The 22,580-nt window shown below is 38.9% G+C and overlaps 1 protein-coding gene across 2 annotated transcripts in view; it reads left to right on the forward strand.

Annotated features, from left to right (window-relative positions):
• LYPD6B (LY6/PLAUR domain containing 6B) overlaps window positions 1-21,933 on the forward strand; it is a 101,507-nt gene extending 79,574 nt beyond the window's left edge. For both annotated transcript variants that reach the window (XM_081963039.1, XM_081963040.1), the window contains 4 exons: window positions 6,283-6,455; window positions 8,343-8,441; window positions 11,060-11,190; window positions 20,027-21,933. In XM_081963039.1, coding sequence (XP_081819165.1) covers window positions 6,341-6,455; window positions 8,343-8,441; window positions 11,060-11,190; window positions 20,027-20,191 — 510 coding nt within the window. In that variant the 5' untranslated portion in view covers window positions 6,283-6,340 and the 3' untranslated portion in view covers window positions 20,192-21,933. The remainder of the gene's footprint in view (window positions 1-6,282; window positions 6,456-8,342; window positions 8,442-11,059; window positions 11,191-20,026) is intronic.
• Window positions 21,934-22,580: the final 647 nt, after the last annotated feature.

The raw sequence follows: 22,580 nt of genomic DNA on the forward strand, positions 1-22,580 counted from the left end.
CTTTCCCATTGGTAGGGAGTCCCACCCAAACTGCCACTGGCTTCTTGGCTAGTCTCACTCCCAACTGTAAAGTATACTTCCCTCCTTGCTTGTTCTGGTTTCTGAGGTATTCCCCCGCCCCCCAGCCAGTCAGACTGGTTTTCAATTTTTTTTTCTCCTTCATGCAATTTAGCCTAGCAAGATGGAGGGGGGGGGGGCACTTCTGCTGGAGGCCAGTTTCTGTGCTCCCTAATTGGTTGGTTCTGGATGTTCTTAAACAGCTGTAGTAAATACCGCTATAGGCCATTATGACAGTGATTGGACATTTGCTCTCGAGATGACTGTCTCTGTAGACATATTATATATGGGCTAAAGTCTATAAGTTTGTCCTTTTAAAATAGTCTACAAGTAGACAAATGATCTAGCAAGTCCTTTTGAGAGTTTAGGGCGTGTGGCATGTTTAGGTATCAGTAGGAGGGATGCTACTCATATGTGAGGAAGGGCAGCAAAGAGGAAATGGCCTACTCAGGTCTCTAATTGCCCTTAATAAGTATCCTAGAGAGGGGGGAGCTGCTCTTGCAGAGATGCATACCATAGAGTTAACACTTTCCTTCCTGCATTATGCCTTTCTTGAGAGGAAGAAAAGAAACTCATCTCATCTTCTCCAGGATAACTTTTCTGCTAGCTAACTAGATAACAAGCAGATAGCCTATCAGCTTCATATTTGCATCCATAAGGTTAGCATTTTCTGTTCAATGAGAGAAAGGAGAATTTGAGGGAATCTCTCTGGCTTTGACTGACCACAATCAGGATGAGATTAAACAATTATCACAGTTCTAGTTAAGGAAACTGGTTTGTGATAGATACCTAATCTGATTTGTTAAGCATACATTCACAGATCATATTCTCTCTGGGATAATTTGTGGTCAGAATTAAATTATGTAAGGGGGGGGGACACAAATACTTTAGTTTGGATTTGAGTGTGGATTGATCTGATTTCTCATTTTCAAAACAACAAAACAAAACGATACACTATACAGAGTCCTCCAGATTCTGCAATGCAGCTTAAATATATAGATATTTGTATGTGTGTGTGTGTGTGTGTGCATGGAAGTTTGTACAGTAGTGCATATGTCTTAAAAGTAATGCACATATACCAATCATTGTATTATATCGCAAAAATGTCTGTGTACATTAAGAAAGCAGTAATGGAAAATATTTGGAGAACTATGCATCAAAATAATGAGGAATACGTACAAATTCCAATGGAAACTTGAAAAAGAAAACAAATTCAAAGAACCAAATTTGACATGCTTGTAAAAAATGAAGACCGGAAATTCACGGATTTGCATTGCCCAAGGCCATCTACTTTTTTTCTTTTTCTGATGTCTCTTTCATTGTGTTTCAAGTTGCGAAGAGAGTACAGATCTCTTACCATGCAGAGATCCAAACTGATCTATTGTTTTAATATGGGCCAAGAAGCCTCAAACTAACTCAGAAAGCTCCACGTGGGAGTCTTGCATATGGTCTTTGGTTTTCAATTATTCTGGCATCACAGATCAAATCGGCAGGAAATGACAGGGAGGACTGCAAAAGTTCTGAATTCATATTTTGACTGGTTGACATGCTACCTTATATTACTAGTGTGAAATACATTTACCTTGTGTACTTGCTTTGCCTCAAGCAATTCATATTTGAGCATCAACATTTAGAAAGAAACTTATGTGGTACAGGTGCAGTTTTGTGTTTTGCTGTGTATAATAGGCTATTAGAGGCACCCGTTCATGTCTGATATACAATAAATGGAACTTATGTTCCTGTGGTGGACAAACACTGAATGCTCCCCAAATAGATAGAAGTTGAGACATGTATAAGTTACACTAGGTTGTAAACTATTTACCTAATGGGATGCTTGAAGAATACTGTACAGTGTGATACAGTTTAAGACCAAACTGTGGGGAAATCCAGGGATTTTAGCAGCATATGCAGCCAATGTTTATGACATTTTTAGAATCTTTTAAAGGCAACTTACTGTTCCTATCTGACTTTGGTGGTTAGCCATCCAAACATTACTAAACTGAAATAATCCACAGGCAAAAATCTCTGTGAAGTATTTAATTGCCTCTTTCAAACAGCCTTGTTCTAACTTGGAAGCAAAAGAATCTCAGCAGAGCAAAGCAGAAAAAAGCCCAGCCAATCACTATCTGCTTGGTGACAAACAGATACAAAGATCTTTAAGATGGCGGTATTGTATTCTGGATTTCAGCACTCTGAAACTACCATTTATATGCAAGGATCTTTAATGATGCAGCTGTCACAGAAGTGTACCTGATGGAAATTCTCAGCCCTGTATTCTGAATTCTGGCGCCATGTGCCATGGAATAATATATTTTCAGAAAATGATTGGGTTTTTCTTTTAGCAGCAAGAGTCTTCAGGTGGACACAGGAGATGTAGAAGGTTGCTTTGTAGCAGCCAAAACTGGAGGGAAATTTTCCCTAAGAAGAATACCCGGATAGCTGGATGTGATAAGGAGAAGCTGGTTTGACATTTCCTAGAAATCTTTTAATTTAATTTGAATAACTGCAGTTGTTAAGGTAGTAGTACGGTTGTTAAGAGAATCTGGTTTCCCCATTGATTTTGCTCATCAAAAAGGTCTCTAAAGGTGATCACATGACTCAGGGACATGTGATTTCCTGACAGTGAGAATAATTAATCAGTGGAGCAGTTTGCCTTCAGAAGTTGTGGATGCTTAAAAATTGGGAAGGCCCCAGGTACAGATGGATTGACAGCGGTTTATTATAAAAAGTTACAATTAGAAATGGTAGATCCTCTTAAGGAATTATTTAATAAAATTCAAATGGATGGAAGGGTATTACCATCTTGGAGAACAGCCTTTATTTCCCTGATTACAAAAGAAGATCAGGACCACACTCTGCCAAAAAACTATAGACCTATTTCATTACTTAATACAGATTATAAAATCTTTGCTAAAATATTCGCAAATATGTTGATGTCAATTATATAACAAACGATTCATAATGATCAATCCGGTTTTATACAGGGGAGACAAATAAAAAGTAATGTAAGACAAATTGTTAATATATTGGAATATTTGGGGAAGAACAACCAAGTCCCCACAGCGCTTTTATTCTTAGACGCGGAGAAAGCATTTCACTGAGTGAATTGGCAATTTCTAACAAAAATAATACAAAAGATGCATTTTGGAGAGTATTTCACACAATCTATCAAGGCAATATACCAGAAACAGACAGCACAAATTATAGTTAATGGTAGTTTAACAGAATCCTTCAAAATTGAAAAAGGAACAAGACAGGGGTGTCCCCTGTCTCCATTATTGTTTATCTTAACCTTGGAGTTATTGTTGAATAGAATACGTGGGTCAGATGACCTACAGGGAATTAAGATTAGGCATTATGAATATAGAGTACGAGCATTTGCGGATGACTTGGTCATAACTTTAACCCAACCGGGGAAATCAGCTATAGGTTTAATGAACATAATTAATCAATATGGTCAAGTATCTGGGTTCAAAATAAATCTAGGAAAAACAAAGATGATAGTTAAAAATATGACCACAAATCAAAAAGAAGAACTAGAAAGAGTAACAGGATGCGAGATAGTAGAAAAGGTTAAATATTTAGGAGTTTACATTACAACCTCAAATGGGAAATTATATAAGTATAATTATGAACCATTATGGTATAAAATACAGTTAGAGATGAATAAATGAAAAAAAAACTACAATTGTCATTGTTGGGAAGGATAGCAGCAGTAAAAATGAATGTTTTGCCTAAATTTCTATTTCTCTTTCAAATGATACCAATACTTTAAAAAGATGCAAATTTGGAAGAATGGCAGAAAGGTATTAATAGCTTTGTCTGGGCGGGGAAGAAACCAAGAATAAAACTTAGAATAATGCAAGACATACGGGAAAGAGGAGGTTTGAAAATGCCCAACTTAAAATTATACTATGAAGCAGTAGTTTTATCAACAATTAGTGATTGGATTAATCTAACAGAGGATAGAATACTGAATATTGAGAAATATGATTTGGTATATGGTTGGCACGCTTATTTAATATATGATAAGAAGGTGGATAAGATTTTTAAAAGCCATATATTAAGGAATGCCCTATTGCGTGTCTGGAAAAAACACCAATATAGGTTAAATGATAAGATACCTATGTGGGTAGTATCCAGACACGCGATAGATAATATAAGTATAGAACAAAAACAGGATGTAATTACATATAGAGAACTTCTTAATATAGAGAGAAGTGTACTACAGTTAAAGTCTTTGAACGTATTAAGAGAGGAAAGGGTAATTCAAACCTGGTTCCAGTATGGACAGTTACAAGCTAGATGGAAAAAAGATCAGACAATTGGTATCACGCAAAATGAGGATAGTTTGGTAAAACAAATTAGGGACCAGAGTCAAATGCATATAAAAAGGTTGTATAATATACTGATAGAAATAGATTCTGAAACAGAGTTAGTTAAAGACTGTATGATAAAATGGGCACAAAATTTCGAAGAGCCAATAATGATGGAAACATAGGAAAAGATTTGGGTAAGAAATGTAAAATTTACGCAAGCTCAGAACTTGAGAGAGAATTTTTATAAGATGTTGTATAGATGTCATTTAGATTCCAAAAAATTATCTTGTATGTATCCGAATTTACAACCTAAATGTTGGAGATGTGATTGTGCTGATGCTACGTATTACCATATATGGTGGACTTGCAAAAAAGTCAAAGCATTTTGGATAAAAATATGGTGGGTTATTCAAAATAAACTTAAAAAAAGGATAAAGTTCACCCCCAGTTGTTTTTGTTAGGTATAATTACAGACTGTACAGTTATAGAGACTAATTTGATTTTGAACTTAATGATGGCAGCAAGATTGTTGGTGGCGCAGTACTGGAAGAGGAAAGAATTGCCTACTATTCCAGAATGGATGCTAAAAGTAGAAAATCTAGCAGAGATGGCCAAAATTACAGCATATTTGAAGGACTATTCAGATGAGAAATATAAGTTGGAATGGAGAAGATGGATTGACTATATTCAAAATAAATATCGGATTTAAAAATTTCAATTAGCTTATGAGTGAAGACACAAAGAATGTTACAATTTACCTAAAGTTAGTTTAATAAAAGGGGAATTAAAGCACAGGAGGAGGTAGAATGTTAAAATCAGTTAGCTTATGTTAGCATATGATTGTTAAATGTTTATACTCTGTATTTTGCTCTGGGAGGTTGTGGGGAGGGAGTGTTGGAGGGAGGGAAGGGGAAGGGGTAATATTTGTAAAATTTATTAAAACTTTTAATTAAAAAAAAGAAGTTGTGGATGCTAGAACACTGGAGGATTTTGGGAAGAGATTGGACAACCTTTTGTCTGAAATGGTATAGGTTTTCTGTTTAAGCAAGGGGTTGGGCTAGAAGACCTCCAATAGAATATTCTATTATTCTGACTGGTGGAAGTTAAATACCACACTATCCTACTATTTTAGACAAATTAATGAAGAGTTAAAGAAGATGACTTGAGTAGGAATGAACATTTTCCCGGAGGCCAAGATCAGAACGTAAAACTTAGAACAACTAAATGCACTCCGAGAATAGAACACAATCTCATTAAGTATCTCACTACTTCTGGGATTCAGCTATCATATAGATGGCTTCAGATTGTTCCTTTTTAAGAAAAAATTCTATATACCATTGGTCTGAGTAGCCAACCAGCTCAAAGGTTGAATTAATTGAGGGTATAGTTCCTTGTAAAAAAAATCTACATCCCAGTGAGATGTGCTCTAAATTTTCAATTTCAACAGCAGCCTGGGATCAACATCTATGGGGAAAAGGTGATAATATCTACTATTCACAATGATGATCCCAGTATTCATTTTGGGACAATTACCCGTTCATAAACATGTCACAACTGTTACTTAATTTAGAGACATTACCTAATGAAGGATAAATTGCCTGTGAACTCTGTCTGGTACTTTCTAAATATCTTAATTTGATCCATTCAAGCTTAGAACCCAGGTGGTGTTTTTAAAAAAAATAAAATTCCTCTGCTGCTCCTCCTGCCAGGGTATTTTGCTCTCCTGTGTAGAACAAACCTCTCCAGTAGGAGGCAGGAACAGCTTAGCTTCGCAGTGCTGATTTCCCCCCTAATTATCTTCATTCCATCAACAGTGTTATGAGGCTAATATTGTAGAGATTATGCTAAATATACTCAGTCCTCTTGCTCTTTTTATAACCAAGTGGCATTTCTCACCTTTTCTCAGTCCCCCCTCCCCTCCCTTATAGGTATGAGAGCATTAAGCTCTGAGGTACATTGACGGTATGCTATTACTCTGTCACATGCTGGCCGTAGCTTTTGTTCAGATCCTCCTAGTTTCAGGCAACTGGATTTTAGCCAAGAACATCAACTTCTATAACGTGAGACTTCCAGTAGACCGTAAGTAGACCGTTCCAGTTCTTTGGCATCGGTAAATAACTGCTTTCCAAACATTTCCAGCCATTTTATGTTAAGCCCTTCAAACCTTTTTAAAAGGTTATTTTATATTGCAATTATGCATGGGCCTAAAAGCAAAACATTAATTTGACTGTCTTCGGTGATAGTTAATTATTAGGTGGAATGCCTGATTAATGGCCTAAAATGTGCACCTGGGTGTTCATCTGATTAAGTTATAATACCTTTTTATTGCCTTCCCCGTGTGCTTCTAATACTTTTGCTGTGTGCACAGTTTGCAAAGGTTCTGCAGCAATTCTTGAGCACTGCAATTTTGGATGTTTGTCCTGTTTGATGGAAGGTGCATCAGAAAAAGCCCAGTGCATGCTACTTCAGTGAAGCGTTCAGGCATCTGATCTGTTTATTGGCAAATGTGGCAACAGTATTAGTATTTTTATTCAGTATGCATCAATGTTTAGGTGCAGAGCTAGATCTATTCCCCCCCCCCCCCAACAGCAGAGTTGAAAGGTAGGTTGAACAGAGAGAGAGCAATTGGATTGAAGTTACAGGGTGGTTTTCTATGGCCTATAGACTAATCCAACACTTTAACTAGTGGTATATAGGAAGTTGCAAAGAGCAATATGGGCTGCTGGGGGTTTGCAGGGGTTCGGGAGAACCTCTAGCTAAGATTCTGTGCAGTTCACAGAACCCCCAAATCCCACTCCTGGCTGGCCCTCCCACCCTTCCCCTCCCAGAAGTCCCCACGTGGCCCATTTTGGATGCAGGTAAGTGCAGGGTGCGTGCAGAGGCTCAGGGAGGGCAAAAAACAGGCATGCCGGAAGTTTGGGAAGCCCGTTTCTGACCTCCAGAGGGTCTCCGGAGCCTGGGGAGGCCATTTTCGCTCTCCCGGAGGCTTGAGGAAATACTCTGGAGCCCAGGGAGGGCAAAAATGCCCCCCTTCCGCTGTGGTGCAGGAGGCCAACTAAGTCATGCCCAACATGGCCATAACCACCCACCAACCAGGCAGAGAACCCCTTGCTAAAATTTTTGAAGCCAACCCCTGAACATGTCTCATATAATTCATTGCAAAGGAAAAGAATATGTCCCACAATGGAGTAAAGCCTTGGCAACTTGGCAACTTTAAGACACCACGATGGCTGGGGAATTCTGGGAGCTGAGGTCCACATGTCTGAAAGTTTCCCTTAATGGTCCCTGGACTAAGCAAGTATTGGACTTAGCTGCTCTCCCCTTGCATCAGGTACTTGGAGCTTCTTAATGCTGCATATCAATGGGCATGGCACGTATTTACTTTTAGGTCAACCCAAAAGAGGCTTTTCCAGAAGACAACTGGACTTTCTTAGTTTTTTTTCCTTTTTCCAAGGTAAAAAACCCCCAAGTCCAGTTACCTTTTGGAAAAGCATCTTTGGAATAATCATGATCTGGATGATTGAGAATCTCCATAGACCTTCCTAGGTCAACCTTTCCCAGTTGGTGTGGTCTTCACATCCCAGAACGTTCAGTTGTGGCTTTCCCGTCAGGAATTCTTGGAACTGAAGTCCACATATCTGGACAATGTCTATGTTATGGATCTGTTCTAGGTTCACTTGAACCAGTCTTCTAACACAATGTAAAGTTAAAATCAAGCTAAGCAGATTTTTGCACCTTTTAAAAGACTATATTTTGCTTAATCACTTGAGGAGTAAATCCAAGTGAAGGTAATGGGGCTTAGCTCTAATATGCTTACGCTTGTGTTAAGGGGGAAAAATGTTAATTGAAGCTAGTATATTGTAAAATAATCCCCTCCTGTTTTGGGACTAATTGAAGGGAATAGGAGAATTTAGAGTCATCAGAATAAAGTATGTAACATTTCCCTCCTTTCATTTAATTTTAAAGCTACTCCATTTCCAAGCAGCTTCAAGTGCTTTACTTGTGACAATGTTATTGACAATTTCAACTGTAACAGATGGGCTGAAGATAAGTGGTGTCCTCAGAGTAAGTATATGGAAAGCATTTATTTTAACTTTTCCAATTAACTCAGTCATATTAAGGGCTTCAGGTGGTTAGCAGGATTTAGCAGTCCAGAGAACTAATGGCTTCTGGAATCTATAGCTGCTTTCCTGGATTCACTACAATGTTACATGAGATTAACAATAAAGGTGAAGTCTAAGTATACTTCCACCTGTCAGATTTATAGCTTACCGTATGCTTATCTATAGTATCTTTTTGAAGTGTCAATATAAAGTTTAATGGCCAGTATCTATCTCATATGGCTGTTCCCTTTCTTCCAAAGCACCTGAAGGCCAGACAAGGAATAATGGTTTATTTTTTATTTATTATTATTTATTTTATTCTTCGTACTTCTAGACCGCCCCCTCTCCCAAAAAGGACTCGGGGCGGTGTACAGTCCACACAACAAATAACAGATAATAAATACAAATATAAATATAGATATAAATATACATATGGAGGAGGTTAAAAAATTAAAAGAACTGTACAGAAGAATATGAATATGGCTCTAAAAGCCCTAAAATCAATTAGATTTAAAACTATACCCTTAAAATACCAGTTGAGAATATATTTCCAGGAGGTAACAGAAGAGAACAGGGGAAACTGAACAAGGAGAGATTCAACCTAGAAATAAGGAGGAACTTTCTGACAGTGAGAACAATCAACCAATGGAACAGCTTGCCTTCAGAAGCTGTGGGGGCTTCATCACTTGAGTGTTTTAAGAAGAGATTGGACTGCCATTTATCAGAAATGGTGTAGGGTCTCCTGCTTGAGCAGGGTGGGGGTGGGCTGTTGGACTACATGACCTATAAGGTCCCTTCCAACTCTGTTAATCTGTTATCTGTTATCCTCTTTTTTTGTTCAGTTGCACAGGAACTGAACAAAACAAGAGGAGAATCCTTCCTCATATGATCCAGAGCAAGCCAATATTAAGCAGAAATGTATTTATCAGTGAAGAATATTTGTAGCTCAGGATTGAAATGAGAAATTCTCGGTGCTCTTGTTTGTTTTCTTGCTTGGTTGTTTTCTTGCAGATGTTTCATTACCCAAACTAGATAACATCATCAGTAAGGAGTGAGATTTGGTCTCAATTTATATTCCAGTGCAGGGGTGTCAAACTGGCGGCACAGGCCATGCCCCTCCAGCTCCGCAAAGGGAAAAAAAACATTGCGACACATCGCGTGATGGCAACATGACATGGCGAGTTTGACACCCGTGTTCTAGTGGCTTGCCCTGCCAGTGTTGGGGGGGGGGGGGATCATCAAAACACTTCCCCACCAGCAATCAGCACCCAGATGAGCATAGATTAACTCCAAGATTAACATCAGGCAAGCAGTCAAATAAACAATATTCCAACCAAGAAACTTCCAAATTAGCTATCAGGAAACAGCCAGTGGTGGGATTCAGCCAGTTTGCACCTATTCAGGAGAACCGGTTGTTAACTTTCTAAGCAGTTCAGAGAACTGGTTGTTGGAAGAAATCTCATTTTGTTGTTTTCCACTTTACAGGGATAATCCTGTAAGGAAGGCAGGGAGGAAACATTCTGGTGTTGTTTCTAGCCTAATCTTTATTGCCCTGTTTATAGAAACTGTGTCTCTGGTTAACCCTTATTACATTGTAACAACTAAGGCAAAGCGGCCATCGACTTGAGTGACATTGAGTTGGCCACACCTACACGGTCACATGATCGCTGAGCCACACTTACCCAGCTGTTAATTAGGGCAGAGAACCAGTTGTTAATTTATTTGAATCCCACCACTGGAAACAGCCCAACCAAAGAATCTCCAAAACCACTTCCACCAATACTGACAGGGCAGACCACTAGAATACAAACTGAGAGCAAACCCTACTCCTTACTAGCACTGATGATGTTACCTGCTTGGGTAATGAAATGTCTGCAAGAAAACAACCAAGCTCAGAGAACACCAACGACCGCTTGAAATTGATTGATTGATGTGCTGCCCATCCTGTCAGAGGGATTTAAATTCAATACATAAATTCTGACACTAATATAATATAAACTTCCCGACCTGAAGCCCAACAGACTTAAGAAGTTCAATCTCAGAATTCCCAGCTATTAGGACAATTGGTTTCTCCTCCACCATCTGCCCATGGTATGGAGCTGCAATACAGCTGCTTTTCCTTCTGGGTGGGAAGGATTTTTGCCAAGAGAATGTAGGAAGAGTGGATTATACATATTTTCCAACCATTAGGGGAAAAAAATCACTTGGGGCCTTCATGTGGTAGAATCCCCATCAGCAATAGGGTAGGTGGTTGTGCATAATTTCCACAATTTGGAAAAAAAATTGCAGCCAATGGCCATATGTTGATGTGTGGACAGTCATCATTTTCAAAAAGGAAAAGGATCAGGAAATGTACACCCTAAGGTTAGAGAATACAGGAAAATAATATGTGAAATGTTCCAGTCAAGAAAAAAACTTGGTTTATGTGTCCATAATTTTAGGGCAAGTATTCAGACATTAGTAGGATTTCGATTTTTAGTGAAAAAGCTAAGTCAGCATGCCTGAGCTTATAAAATATAATTGCAAAAGAATCCCGATGTTCCTTTTTGCTTTCTTCTCTCTCTTTTTTTGATTGTTTAGACACCCAGTACTGTTTAACGGCCCATCACTTTACTAGTCATGGAAGGAGCCTCTCTGTCACCAAGAAATGTGCTACCAGGGAAGAATGCCATTTTGTTGGCTGCCATCACCACAGAGAAACTAGTCATACGGTAAGCATTGCGTTTTGATACAAAGCTAACCCTTAGAACAAAGAAAGCCCTCTCTGTGCTGTAGATGGAATCTCCCCATGGAATACTCGGTGATATTGACAGACGGCAGAAGACAAGGTTGGGTTTCTGCCTGAGACTCATGATGGATCCAGATGAGTCTGGGGTTTCTTCCTGCATTTATCTTTCTCTCTGTCTGTCTGTCTGTCTCTCTCTCTCTCTCTCCAAGAACAGTCTTGGGAGTTTTTATCTGCCATAAAATAGCTCTTAGTGTAAGAACGGCTAGGAATGGATCGCTTTCCAGATATGGAATTAAAGTTGCTTCATTTTGTAGTTTCTTGACTCATTTAGAATACTAGTTCTCCTGTAGTTCAAAGATGACTGTTTAACCTAAAGGCATTTTACTCATTGAGTAAATTATTAGGGTGAAGTATTAGCCATCAGGATGAACATTGTGACTTCCTTTCAGTACACAGATACATAACATTGGTTATCTCAAACAGACCGACAAAATATATGTAGACTTAGAACTGTGATAATAATGTTATGTGGTATCAAAAGTCTTAAGAGGGGGATGGAAAAGCCCAGAAATACGTATTATAAATTAAAACTACTCAATAAAAAACACTCTATTAATGAGGTCCAATCAGTGGTGGGATTCAGCCAGTTCACACCACTTTGGGAGAACCGGTTGTTAACTTTCTGAGCAGTTTGGTGAACTAGTTGTTTGAAGAAATCATTAGGGCAGACAACCGGTTGTTAAATTATTTGAATCCCACCACTGGGTACAATCCATATTGAGAGCTAGTTTGGTTAAAGTACCAAGTTAGAAATGTGGAGACGTGATGTCCTTGGTGCTTTCTGAGCTTGTTGTTTTCTTGCAGACGTTGTTGTTTTCTTGCAGATGTTACATTACCCAACTAAATAACATCATCAGTGAGAGATGTGTGTTCTATTCTAAGAAATAAGAAATGTCAGAACAATGATGCTAACATGGAACCAGATCTTGTAATAAATTCAGATGCCTATTTTGCTACCACATTTACATCAACAGCACTACCTCAGGCCCCAACAACTTCACACACAATAGAAGTGCTCTTCTAATGTGACATATGCCTTGATCTGCCAGCAATGTCCCTCGGGATTCAGTGTAAGACAATTGAGATAAGCTTTGCACAGAAAAATTAATGGACACAGATATGATATTGGAACTCAAAACTATAATGTCAGAGCATTTCAACCTCCTGTGATCCTCCATTATAGATCGCAAAACCAATTTGAAAAAACAAACAAACTATACTAGCTGAATTGAGCAAGTCAGAGCTGAACTTGTATACATCAAAAGTATTCAGGCTGGCTCAAGGTGTCAGCAAACATGATGGGTTTTTAACGTATTATAGATTGTTAAATTTTATATGGTACATGCAATGTATCTTACACGTAGCTTGCATCCATTTTCCTTTCTCTTTTTCCTCATTCCACTTTAAACCCCACTGATGTCTAGCCACTCCATTGCATCTTCTAAATGAGCTGCAGTTTATAAAAGCTTATGCCTTTTAATAAATTTGGTAGTCTGAAAAGGTGCTTCCTGATTCCTCCTGAATTTTGGTTGCCATAGACTAACATGGCTTTCCTTGCATAATGCCTGCTTTTTATATCTTAGGGATTAAAATTTGGGATGTTTGCCAGTACTGTTGCTAAGAAAGTTCCTTGTTATCTTCATCATCTACAATACCACAAAATTCTCTTATCTACTGCAATCTTGTTAGCAATTTCACAGTTCTAATGGCATAAGGCAAGTGTTCTAAAACCAAAGACAACAAGGAAAAAAAAAGTAAAATTAGGGCATTCTCAACTTGTGTTGTAAATTTAAAAGAGGGAGAAACATGCTATCGATTTATGATCTGGGAGTTGAATAAAAGAAACGAAGTACAATCCAAATTTATTTAAGAAATCACTTCAGAAAGCTCCAAGAAATTATACTAATTTTTGAATCTGTATTTAAATAAAAATGCTGCCTCATTTTCTCTATTTTCAACAAAAGCAATTAGTTAAAATCTAATATTATTGCCTTGGTGGCCCTGAATCGAAGAAGAAAAACTACAATCTTTAAGAAAGTAGGGAGGGGGAGAGATTGTGAGGGTGGGGGGAATGCGGAGGGGAGAGAAAGTGCCATCAAGTTGTGGAGAAAATCTCCATGACAATCTATCCCTAACCTGGTCCTACAAGTCCTACAACAATGTTACAATCATTACTACTGTAATTGAGTCCAACCACATTGCTGCTAGTTATCATCTTCTCTTTCCTTCCATCTTTTCTACCATTAGATCCTTTTCCAGAAAGATAAGTCTTCCCATAATATTCCAAAGTAGAATAATTTGAACCTTGTTATTTGTTCTTCAAAAGAAAACTGGATTAATTTGTTCAATGACCTACTGGTTTCTCTTGTTGGCTATTTACGGTGTTCTCAGGAGTCTTCTCCAAAACCAAAGTTCAAAGTTCACGCTTCCTATCCTGCTTCTTTAAAATCCAACTTTCACTTCCATAGAGTGTCATAGGGCATACCAGGGCTTGCAGGATTCTGATCTTTGTAGGTATAAACACATCACAGCAATATCTTTTCCAAGGCCTTCATGACTGCCATATCTGTGGCAAATTTTCTGATTGCTTGTTTCTTTATTCTTGATGGTTAATCCTAGAAGACAGAATCTATTCACTACTTCAGTATCTTCACTGCCAGTTCTAAGGCTGGTTGTTCTACCTGTTGTCATTAGATTCGTCTTCTTTATACTTCATTTAGTCCCATTGTTTCCACTTTGCTCCTTAACTTTTATTACTACAGCTTTGCATTTTCAGCTATCAAGGTATGTCATGCAGGATATTAACTGCTAATGTTCATACTATGGCTTCCTGACCTGTATATAAGTTTCTCATGAATACAATCTGAGATTCCCATTTTTTAAAACCATTTTCCATAGCTTGATGTGATAGACATAATTGAAGGCCTTGACCCTCACTTAAAATCTTATATCCCTATTTTTCAAAGAAATACATTCTAACACAAAACGATTCCTCCCCTGCTTGGAAATATTGTAGAATAAGTTTTATTTAAACTAGTGGATAAGAATCTATAAACCACCAATAGAATAGAAAATAAGAACTCAATATTTTACGATATTTTTGCCTAGATTTTCTGGAACCCATCAGGGTCATTAGCCTTCTCTAACGGCACAGTTTAATTTTAGTCACAATTTCTTGAAGAGAAAAAGGTGAGGTAAGATTAGTAATCTAATTCTGTAAACTGTGGCAATTTTACATTTTGTAAAAAGAAGTCTATCTCACAATACTAATATTCCTTACCTAATTTGAAATAATTTTAAATGGTTTATGAATAAATCTAAAATGTATATCTACTTTCTGAGAAATATCATAAATCAAAGTTTTGCTTAATTTGTTTTAAGAAAAAAAACAATAACTTACTCTCCCCTTTCCCTTTATCATTGCCTTGTACAAAATAATATAATTTCCATTTTGGAAGCTTAAAGCTTGTTGAATTTATATTTTGCTGAAACCAGAATCCTATATTGTTTTAGGAAATGGGTGAGAAGCAGAAATGTTTTCCTTTATCAGAAGCATATGCAATAATATGACCTCAAATGAGGTCATATGCTTTAGCACTATCACATACCAATCACAGTCATGAAATCCAACCCCTGTTAATATGGGAAAAGTCTACCATTTCTGGTTCTATGTGCTTAATTTGTCATGCTACAGAGCTCTGTTTGAGAAGCCATTAAAAGAAATATTTCAATTGTTGTCACCTAAGGCAACATGCTTCGAAGTAGTATGATTCTGACAACTCTAAAAAAAAATCTTTTTTTTAAAAAAAAGATTTGCATCCCATCTTTTTTTTTCACATATTACTCAAGATGGTAAAAACGCGACTTCCGGTTCCGGCGGCTACGGCGAGGGGCAAGCCTTTGCCCGCTCCCGCTCTCCCGGTGGGCTTCCCCCGCTTCTGGGGGGGCACAGGACGCCCCGGAGAGGCGTCCTGCCGAGGCAGCGGCTCGCGGAGGGCCCTGGCACCGGCGGCGGCTGGTGGGGGCTTCTCCGCTTCGCTCTAGGCACCGGGGAGCAGTATCGGAGGGCGCGTGGGCGTCTCGCTCCATGCCGATCGGACAACATACTTTTGAAGGAAACAGCGGCGGTATGGTGAGAGGCTTCCTTTCTTCACTCCCTTTCTTTTTGAATTGATGGACTTTCCAGCGTTTTTAAAAGTTAAACTTTCGGATTCTTGCTGGAGGTGCGGCTAGAGGGAGGGGGATTTCCCCCGCCCCCTTGGACAAGCGGCTTGAGAAGATTTTGCTTTCGCCCCCAGGGGAAGGAGGAGGGGGGAGAGCCAACTAATGATGCCTCACCCCTGTAAAAGTGACTTTCATTGGATTTAGTTCCAGAACTTATGGGTGAACTGAGAATTTTCTGAACTTTTAAAACCTTGTTATGCCTCTGAGCCCAAAGCTGGCAGGGCAAGATGGCACACTTCCGTTGTCTTCATGAACTGTGAAACCTGGCTCCACCTTTAAAATTCAGGCTTCCGGTCTTTGTCTCCGTGTCACCCAGAAGAATCTCTTGTGGATTGCTATTTTCTGAACCCTCTGGAGAGAAAATTTTTCTCTATTGCTAGACTGACTAAAGAATCTCCCAGCTGCTTGGATCTTCTGCCTCCTGAACTCATCTGCCTGCTCTACCTCTTCAGCTGTCCAGTCTCTACACTGACTGATTTCTCTGCTTTATAAACTATGTCTCCAAAAAGACCACCACCTGGAAAACCTGGCTTTGCTACCTCTGCACCGACATCTGCAACATCCAGTCCTGCCACACAGTCAAAGATTACAGAACTGATGCAACCTAAGAGTACAGAGATGGATTTGCAACAAATGCTCCAGCAACTCATACAGGGCCAGGAAGAAATTAAGATGGTAAAAACGCCTAATGCTCTTTCTTACGCTATTTTCTATGCAACAACAATCCCTGTGAGGTAAGTTGGGCTGAGCCAAAATAACTAGCCCAAAGTCACCCAGACTTTTCATGCCTAAGGTGGGACTAGAACTCACAGTCTCCTGGTTTTTAGATCAATCCCTTAACCACCATACGAAAACAGCTCTCCTGGCCATCTACTACTTTTAAGAGCAGGAATGGACAATATCAATCTTCTCCCATGCACAGCCCAGTGCAAACGCTTCTCACACCTGTGCTTTCCCACATTGATTCAGAGCTGCTGTTTTCCAGCTGCAACCATCTTAAGCCAACATCAGAGGGAATGGCCTCTATTGCCTTGTTCCAGTCTAGTAACAGCTCCAATGCTGATTGGTTTAATGTCTAACACATCTTGCTTCTCCAGTGGCTGATCATTGCCTTATGAAGTTCTTTCATCCTGGACTGCTGGATGATTTTTTAAAAAATAATCTATCAGCGATCCTATGATGGAAAGTTAAGTCTGTGAACTAACCTCTCCACTAAAAGTCCATGTATGCCTTCATTCGTGAGTTCATGTTGCATTCACCCTTTTCAACTGCAGCTTCTGTCTAGATTAGACGAAGCATGTTATCTTTGATTTTCCACTCTGCATATTGTATTGCAAAGCTTCTCCTCCTTGCCTTTTAAAATATATTTAAGAAATACTTCGATAAGCAGTCCCCGACTTAACAACCATAACTGAGCCCAAAATTTCTGTTGCTAAGTGAGACATTGGTTAAGTGGGTTCCTCCCCCATTTTACGACCTTTCTTGCCACACTTGCTAAGTGAACCAGTGCAGTTGTTAAATTAGTAATACAATTATTAAGTGAATCTGGCTTCCCTATTGACTTCGCTGGTCAGAAGTTTGCAAAAAGGGAATGCATGACCCCAGGACACTGCGACCGTCATAAATATGAATTAGTTGCCAAGTGTCTGAATTTTGATCATGTGACCGTGGGGATGCCACAATGGTTGCAAGTGTGGAAATTGGTCATAAGTCACTTTTTTTTCAGTGCTGTTGTAACTTTGAACGGTCACTAAGTGAACTTTTGTAAGTGGAGGACTACCTGTATTGTATTGCATTTCTGTGAGGCTGACCTATCTCGGTGTAACATTTCTATGGATTTATAGAGGAACATAGGGTCACAAAGAACCAGCTATTCTTTATTGTTGATTGCCTTAATTATTTGTAGCATGGGAGTCACAATGGTACCATAAGATGGAGGAAAGGAAAGTTCTGGTTCAGTGTCAAAGGAAATAATTTGGGAAGGAGACATGAATGCAGCTATTGATACAGATCTCCAGAAAAGTTAAGGAAAGGCATAGGGACTAGTGAGAAGGGAATAATCCTTTAAAGCAGAAGTCTTCAACCCCTAGGCCAGGGGTGTCCAAACTTGGCAACTTTAAGACTTGTGGACTTCAACTCCCAGGATTCCCCAGCCAGCAGAGCTGGCTGGGGAATTCTGGGAGTTGAAGTCCACAAGACTTAAAGTTGTCAAGTTTGGACACCCCTCCCCTAGGCTGTTGGAACCAGACTGGGCAAGCAGCAGGCAAGCACTTGAATGGAACCATCCCCTCTTCCTCTCTTGCCACCGCCACTGACGGTCCACAAGCCAGATAGGTTGGGGACCACTGCCTTAAAGGAGATGACATGTGGGATGGTCCACATGGAAGCTAACCAATAAGGACAAGAGGCAAAAAAATGACCGCTCAGGGGCCTGGCTTGACTGAATATCAGCCCAATGCAGGGCCAAGCTTCAGCTTTTGATGGGCTTAAGAAACCTCTGGGAGCATTCTGGTAGACAAGCAGCTTAGACTGTCATGTAGAATTACTTTATGTCACACAAAACTACAACTTTGGATGGAAGGAATGAGAGATTTCCCTCAATTTCATTGTGCTTCGACCTGCAGAAGAATGGCAGACTATATTTTATGATTCCATACAAGTGCAAAGCAAACATAAAAACGTACACTTTAATACCCTGAAGCTCTTTACTTTCTTTTCTCTTCCCCTCCCCCTTTTCTTTCGCATTTCTAGCCCCGGAGCTTGCAGTGGTACACATAGTGAAATATGGGCTTTGCTTAAAACGGCCTCAGAAGCAAGGCAGGGATGAATAACAGTTATTAAGATTCATGGCACAAAATGAGGCTTCAATGTTCAACATGGCTATCATGAGTTCTTCATAATCAGTAAAAGCAGGATTTATTACGCTGAATATACGCTTTGCTGAATTATAAATAATTCAAGGTTCAGATTTTCATCTATATAGAATTTAGATTTTTTTAAAAAAAGTACAGCTCTGATGATGCAGGTTCTCAGCCTTTCTGCCGTTTCTGACAGCTGTATGATTAGTTTGCTAAGAGACTATTTACATATGCCTAAATATGTTTTGATCTGTGCAATCTATGGACTCTTCCCGAGCGAGGGCAGTAAGCCAATATCAGTGTCAACACAGTATATAATTGGGAAGATGCTGTGTTTGGGCACTGCTCTAACAGTGAATCAAAGACCTCACTGACCACTTTCAAAATGTCATTCTTGATTAAAATAGCCTCTCATAACATGATAATTATGGTTACTTTCATGATCTTCTTGATGTAAAACCAGAGGTGGTATTCAGCCAGGCCTGACAGGATTTGGAGAACCGGTAGCGGAAATTTTGAGAGTAGGGAGGGCATGGGGATTTTGCAGTATCCTTCCCCTGCCACGCCCACAAAGCCACGCCCACAGAACTGGTAGTAAAAAAATTTGAATTCCACCACTGTGTAAAACTAATAAAACTAATGTGTGCACTAGAACATTCCTCATTGTTGCTCAAAAATGCAGATTTTTTTCTGTACACAAAGGAAGCCAGACTTCTGTATTATGACTAGAAAGCATGCCGCATGTTAATAGTAGTATTGAATTATGTTGCATCGTGTTGGTTAGACTGCAGAATTGAAATTTGTTTCCACTTCAGATTTTTTCTTGGCAACAAACAACTGTTGCTTATTAATTTTTCTGCAACAATAACAAACATCCAGTAATTTGCCAAATTGTCAGTGTTCCAATATTTTCTGTTATTTTCCTGTATCTGTTTTTTTTTTCCTTGATCTGAGAACCAGGATCACAATAATATTGAAGTGTCAGTATATGAAGGATTGTACAGTTTATTGCATATTTTAGTTGTAAGTGTCCTTGTAGCTTCTGTCGCCTTCATTTCTTTGAATAGTGAAGGCGAGCGACAGTTCTCTTTCTTTCAAAGCTAGCAATCTCTTTAAATACTCATTTCTGTGGTAAAGGAGCCATTAGTTAATATAGCAATATGATATGCTGCATATAACCTGTGTTTTAATAATAATAATAATAATATATAATAATAATAAGTTTGAATTTATTAGCCGCTCCCTTTCCAAGTAGGACTCCAGTTGATTAGCAAAATTGTTATGTAAATTTTTAAAAGTTTTATTACAATATGATATGCTGCATATAACCCGTGTTCTAACTCCAATTGGTTAGCAAAATTGCTATGTAGATTTTAAAAGTTGTATTACTCTTTGAAAAGATTCCCAAGGAATTTAGCAGCAGCTATTTAATACATTATTAATAATTTACATGGACCTGGACGGTAGATATATAGTATTTCATAAGGTGATGTTTTCTGTTAGTTGAAGATTGTGTTTTACAATGCAGTATGCGCTGCCTCTAAAAAGAGAGCATCTCTTTTCTTCAAAGAGGCTTATTATTTCCATTTTCAAATTGATGCAGATTTATTGATTGATTCCTTTAATCAAGAAGCACTATGGCTTCCATGTAATAACATTATCTATTACAATTTACAGGAATGCATTTCCTGCTGTGAAGGGATGATCTGCAATGTAGATGTACCTACAAATCACACAAATGCTGTTTTTGCAGTACTGCATGCCCGGAGGACATCAGGATGTAGCAGACAAACTATTAGCATCTCCTTGCTGGTCATACTCATCATAGTTTTCAGGTTATGACATGACTCTCCTCAGGCAGAAGGATTTTGTTGTCTGGTAACAGGAAGACAATCTCTGATGAAGAAGGAGTTCTAAGAGGTCTTTTGTATGGATAAAAGCACTGCTAGGTATTTGAAGACTGCTGGTCATAACATGGTAATGAAGACACACTCAGATATTGGTGCCAAGAAAAACCAAGCACAATGGCCAAATATTATGTCAACTTGACTGGTTACCAGTAATATCAGAATTCTTTGTGTGGAACATAGAAGAACAATTTGTCCTTTGGCACGTTATTGTAGCAAGTTACTACTGTACAATTTTGAAGTATTAAAATTGTTCCTCACCTGAAATAATATGTTTTAGGGAAGTGATGATACAATATTCTTTTATATCAAAATTCTTCCTAGTTTTGAGGGGTCCCTATCTACCTGCAATCCTGATCCTTATCTGATGCTGTCCAACGTTTTGCTGTCCTTACTGTGAGGTCCTTTATTCTGAATACTACAGTAGCCACTGTAGTAGCATCATCGTATTGAGGGGGAAAGAGATGGAAATGGTAAGGTTTGACAGTCCAGTTTGGGAATGGAGGCATCAGCATGTGTCTGGCTATTCAAATTTGGCTTGATGCAATGGGTAAATAGTTATTATTAGGAGTTCTTCAAACAGGTTGCACAGTTAGCTCCATACCTCAAATATCAATATAACAACATTGTGTCTTTCTCCGTATTGCCCTTGCTGGCCATGATTTTCAAACATTATCACTGTGGTAGGATTACCTCTTCGTGATGAGTTGTACTTATGCTGGAGGACTGGGGAATTATCCAAACCATCCTTCAGAAACTAGTTGGTTTGCTCCACGCTGAGAAATATGAACAGAAAAGAATTATGATAGTTAAACATAGAATAAACTTTGCTTGAAGTGGCCAACGTTTCCTTAGTGATCAAAGACAAGTTAATGTGAATCACCCTTGAGATGTAGCTCAGTCTGTGAGGGTAACCGTATGTGTGAAAAAGATTTCAAAGGTCATGGAATTTAACACTCTATTCCAGTGATGGCTAACCTTTTTGTCCTCATCCATAATGCAATGCGTGGGTGACCCCCCGTGTGACCCCCCTGTGCGTGCATGTGTGACCCTCCCCCGCTATCGCACATGCACGCACAACCCCCCGTACCCTGTTTTGGCCCTAGCTGGCCTCCCTGAAGCCTCCTGGGACCAAAAACAGGTCGCGGGGGGCGCACCCTCCACACTCCCCCCATGCATGTGCATGTGACCACCTACCCCCCGTGCATGCACGGCAGAGACCCGAAAATCAGCTGGTCAGTGGGAGGCAGACACACGTGCCCGGTGGAGCTGAGCTGGGCAACGGCTCATGTGCCCGCAGTAAGGACTCCATGTGCCACCTGTGTCATGCGTGCCATAGGTTCACCATCAGGGCTCTATTCTGTTAACACTTGAAACTGTACAAAAAACAATTGTGATTTGTACTGCAGTGTGTTGAATCAATTTTAAATCACAAACTGAAGTTCATGAAATTTCATGAATTCATGGAAATAAAATATGGACAAATATAAATAAGAATTGGTACAAATAATACGAATAAAAGCATCTGGAATAACTGTTTACTGTAAGCCTTTTAGATGATAAGCCGTGTGCCCATTTGTTTATAAATAGTCTTGTTTTTTTCTTTGTCTTCGGGAAATCAAGTTTACAAATGTGTTTTATGCATAGTAAGTACCACATTAAACTAATGACTTTTCATTGGAAAACAGTGTTACAAGTTCCTTTAATCACAACATCTGAAAAAAAGTTGAATTTTACCTCTTTCTAAACTTATACCAATTTCCTCAAATTGTTAAACAGTACCAAAGCTAAGGGTTATTGTTCTCCTTCCACCAACTCTAGATAGCCACCCAAGATATCTCAGTACATTTCTTGCATCATGTAAGTGCAAGAATGCAGGCAAAGTGATGCTTAGAATAGAATAGAATAGAATAGAATAGAATGGAATTCTTTTATTGGCCAAGTGTGGTTGGACACACAAGGAATTTGTCTTTGGTGCATATGCTCTCAGTGTACATAAATAGACAAGATACATTCGTCAAGAATCATAAGGTACAACACTTAATGATAGTCATAGGGTACAAATAAGCAATCCGGAAGCAATCTATATCAATATAAATTTGAAGGATACAAGCAACCAAGTTACAGTCATGCAGTCATAAGTGGGAGGAGATGGGTGATAGGAACGATGAGAAGACTAATAGTAATAGTAATGCAGCCTTTCAAGTAAGCAGTGTATCTTTGTTTTCTGTTCCTTAAATCCAAAGGAACACAGATTGATTTCTGAAACATCAGAATTTTTGCTCTGCCCAGTATTTGAACCCCAAATCTTCAGGAACATCAAT

Source organism: Natrix helvetica, assembly GCF_964273705.1.
Source record: "Natrix helvetica genome assembly, chromosome: 1".
Taxonomy (NCBI): Eukaryota; Metazoa; Chordata; class Lepidosauria; order Squamata; family Natricidae; genus Natrix; species Natrix helvetica.